The sequence below is a fragment of the Lolium rigidum genome, chromosome 3, assembly GCF_022539505.1.
Source record: "Lolium rigidum isolate FL_2022 chromosome 3, APGP_CSIRO_Lrig_0.1, whole genome shotgun sequence".
Taxonomy (NCBI): Eukaryota; Viridiplantae; Streptophyta; class Magnoliopsida; order Poales; family Poaceae; genus Lolium; species Lolium rigidum.
In genome coordinates this window covers 388800388-388803452 of record NC_061510.1, presented here as the reverse complement: position 1 = coordinate 388803452, position 3065 = coordinate 388800388, and the positions used below count along the sequence as shown (strand labels likewise).

General features: G+C 46.6%; 1 protein-coding gene across 1 annotated transcript; it reads left to right on the top strand.

Annotated features, from left to right (window-relative positions):
* The first annotated feature begins 342 nt into the window (after window positions 1-342).
* Window positions 343-2772, top strand: LOC124700762 (putative phosphatidylglycerol/phosphatidylinositol transfer protein DDB_G0282179). Its single transcript, XM_047232838.1, has 4 exons — window positions 343-474; window positions 593-694; window positions 2043-2200; window positions 2371-2772. Exons 1-4 carry the CDS (start codon window positions 378-380, stop codon window positions 2476-2478), a joined length of 465 nt encoding a protein of 154 aa, XP_047088794.1. The 5' UTR covers window positions 343-377; the 3' UTR covers window positions 2479-2772.
* Window positions 2773-3065: the final 293 nt, after the last annotated feature.

Here is a 3065-nt window from a genome sequence, read left to right as displayed (position 1 = left end):
TCTCCATAAGAAAACTCTAAAAACATCTCCGTATGTCCATTTTTCCTCAGTTTTGTTTACATACACGAGAGTATATAGACAAAACCGAGATAATTAATTTAGGATAAAGGGAGTAAAAAAAACTCCTAAAACTGAAGACCTCCAACTCCAACCCGGCCGAAACTAAGCCCAGCCAGATTTGTTTTTTTAAGCTCAGCTCGTGCACTCAATTACAATGCACGGCCCAATGACGCCCACATAGGCACATACACAGCCAACAACGTTTCCTTCTGTGATTTGACCGGGCCCACCACCTGAGTGAACCACACGACTCGTGTCCACCCGCCGGTCAGTGTAGTCGCGACACCGCAGAGCGCAGAGCTTTTTGCTCTACAGCGATGGCGACCAACCGCCGCCTCCGCGACCTGCTCCTCCTCGCCGCGGCGATCGTGCTCTCCGCCTCCACCTCCTCCGCCGCCGATTTCCAGTACTGCAGTGAGTGCTCTGAGACATCGCCTCGCCGCTGAAGCGTCCCCGTGTCGAGATTCAGCGAATCGTCTCCGTGCGCGCGGTGCGACCTTACTTTTTTCTGTTGGTTTGGTTTTTGCTGCAGATAAGGGGCGCCGCTACCCGGTGAAGGTGAGCGGGGTGGAGATCGTCCCCGACCCCGTCGTTCGCGGCCAGCCCGCTTCCTTCAAGATCTCCGCCTCCACGGGTGAGAATTGATCGACTTATCTGCCGTGAATTCGTTGCGATTGGGCTTGTGAATTATGACGCTTTGTGCGGTGTGCCCGTAAATTGGGATGCCGTGCAACAGGTATCTAGTTTGTTGGTAGAGTCTACTCTAGATCGGTGGCCGGCTGGGGAAGTGTCTCCATGTGCGTGCGTGTGTGTGCATGTAGTAATCAGAATCAAACCGATGCATTTTGACCGTGGGATCGAATTTGTGTCCCGCTGAAGGTTTCGAAGCTATTCCTGTAACCTATCTATGCACTAATGCTGCGCGCTGTGACATTTGGGCCATGAATTGGAGTTTTTTGAAGGCCATAGAAAAACCAATGGAATACTATGAGGTGTTAGTGTATTAGGTATTTCTGTCAGACTGCTTTGGAAAACGCAGCTGGTACTGCCATTCTATTTGCACTGGGAAGTTTTGAATCTGGAACACCTTATATTTGTCCGTTGAAATTTGCAATAACGAGTGCACATGTAGTATTTGCTTGCTTCCATGAATTCCCTTTGTTTATCGATGCTTGTATTTGAGTTTACAGAGGGCCATGAGCTCCTTAAATGTCTACCGAAATGGTTCGTATGCCTCCATATAATTTGTTCTGATAGCAAAGCAGTGAGTGAATTTATGGAGTAACATTCAACAGTTGTTTTCCCATGTCTATGTAGAATTGTGTCTCCAACCCTCTATTTCAAGAAATCGCAAAGTGGTTAATTATTTCCATTTAATAGCAAAAATAGTACTAGCATGTGCTTCCACTTCATAAATTCAACTGCATACTACCATGGTCACGAGGGCTCACATATTGAAGATAGTATGTGGATGATCGCAGGAGCGAGAGCACTGCGCAGGTTGGCTATTGATGCCGGGCTTCCTGACACCTGAAGTGCACCTCCTGTGCATATAGCCTACTTTAGCTCAGTTTTCCCCTTTTCTTCAGTTCTGTTTTCGTTTGCTTTCTTTTTTTCTGTTGTGAGCTGTACTTGCGCCATGTTGGTGCCTTCTTCTAATACAAATGACACGCGTTTTGGTGCGTGTTCGAGAAAAAGGAGGGCCCGCGTATTGAAATTTTCAGGATCTGGCAGGAGAGTTGCTGTTACTATTTATTTTTCCAGGTGCTGTTTATGTTATAGTTTCAAATGAATTTTAGATTACTTTTGTCTGTTGGGTGTAGATTTCTGGATCTGCTACCAGTATCTACATTCTACACACAATTAATGTGACATTTTTCACTTAGATTGAGCATTAGTTTCTATGAACCACAATGTTTTTTCTAGCTGATTCTTTCCTCGAGTCCTCATGGTACTTTATGACTATTGTTGATACATGGCAGATAAAAGCATCACGAAAGGGAAGCTGGTGGTAGATGTCACATACTTCATCTTCCACGTCCATTCAGAGACTCACGACTTCTGCTCCGGGACTCCTTGTCCCGCATCCGGTGAATTCGTGTTAGCCAGCGAACAGACTCTACCATCTTTCACCCCACCAGTAAGCATACCTGCAGTTCACATTCAGTTTTGGTGCTGAGTTTGTCCAGATTTTTTTTTTCCTTGAAGTGTTTGGTAGACGAGACGCTCGATAGGTGGTCTCGTCCCTCCTCGAGACTTGCTGCTTTAAGATCACATCCTGACGTTTTGTGTTGTAATTTGCTGCTTCAGGGTTCTTACAGTCTCCAAATGAAGCTGCTGGGAGAGAATAACGAGGAACTGACCTGCATCTCGTTCGGGTTCAGCATCGGGTTCATTGCCCCTGTGGCCATTATCTGAACCGGAGCCTTAGTTGCAAAAAATAGCGCACATGGTACACGGGTATATGTGTATAACTATGTATGTATCTGCAGAACAAACTCTGAATCCCACTTAGTACTCCTGAATCGCCTGCGGTCACCCAGGAGGCAGGCTTGTCCTGGGGTCTCCAGATCCCATTCACTTGACTTTGACAATGGTTTAGAGATGTGATCATGCTATACTGCATAGGCCATGTCCACGGGATTGTTGAGCCGGAGCATGCAGAAGCTAAAGCGGCCATCATCCTTACCTGAGCTGAGAACTTTGCAGATATTATGGTAGGCATCCGATTATTTGTCTGTCGTCCACAGGCTGCGGCGGACTCAAATGGACAGGTCTTCTCTTAGTTCCATGGGCATGGTGACCGTTGATATCAAGTCATTGGCGGTAGTCTTCTTTTTCCGCTGTTTCTACCATATTACTCGTGTGCCGAGCGATTCACCCCGTGTGGTGTTGCTCTTGAGAGTATCCTCAAACACTTTTTTTTTTCGCGAGTACGCCAAGAGCGTACCATATCGGTAGAAGATTTAATACAAGAAGGCTAACTCCACACCACCGACAAAGAC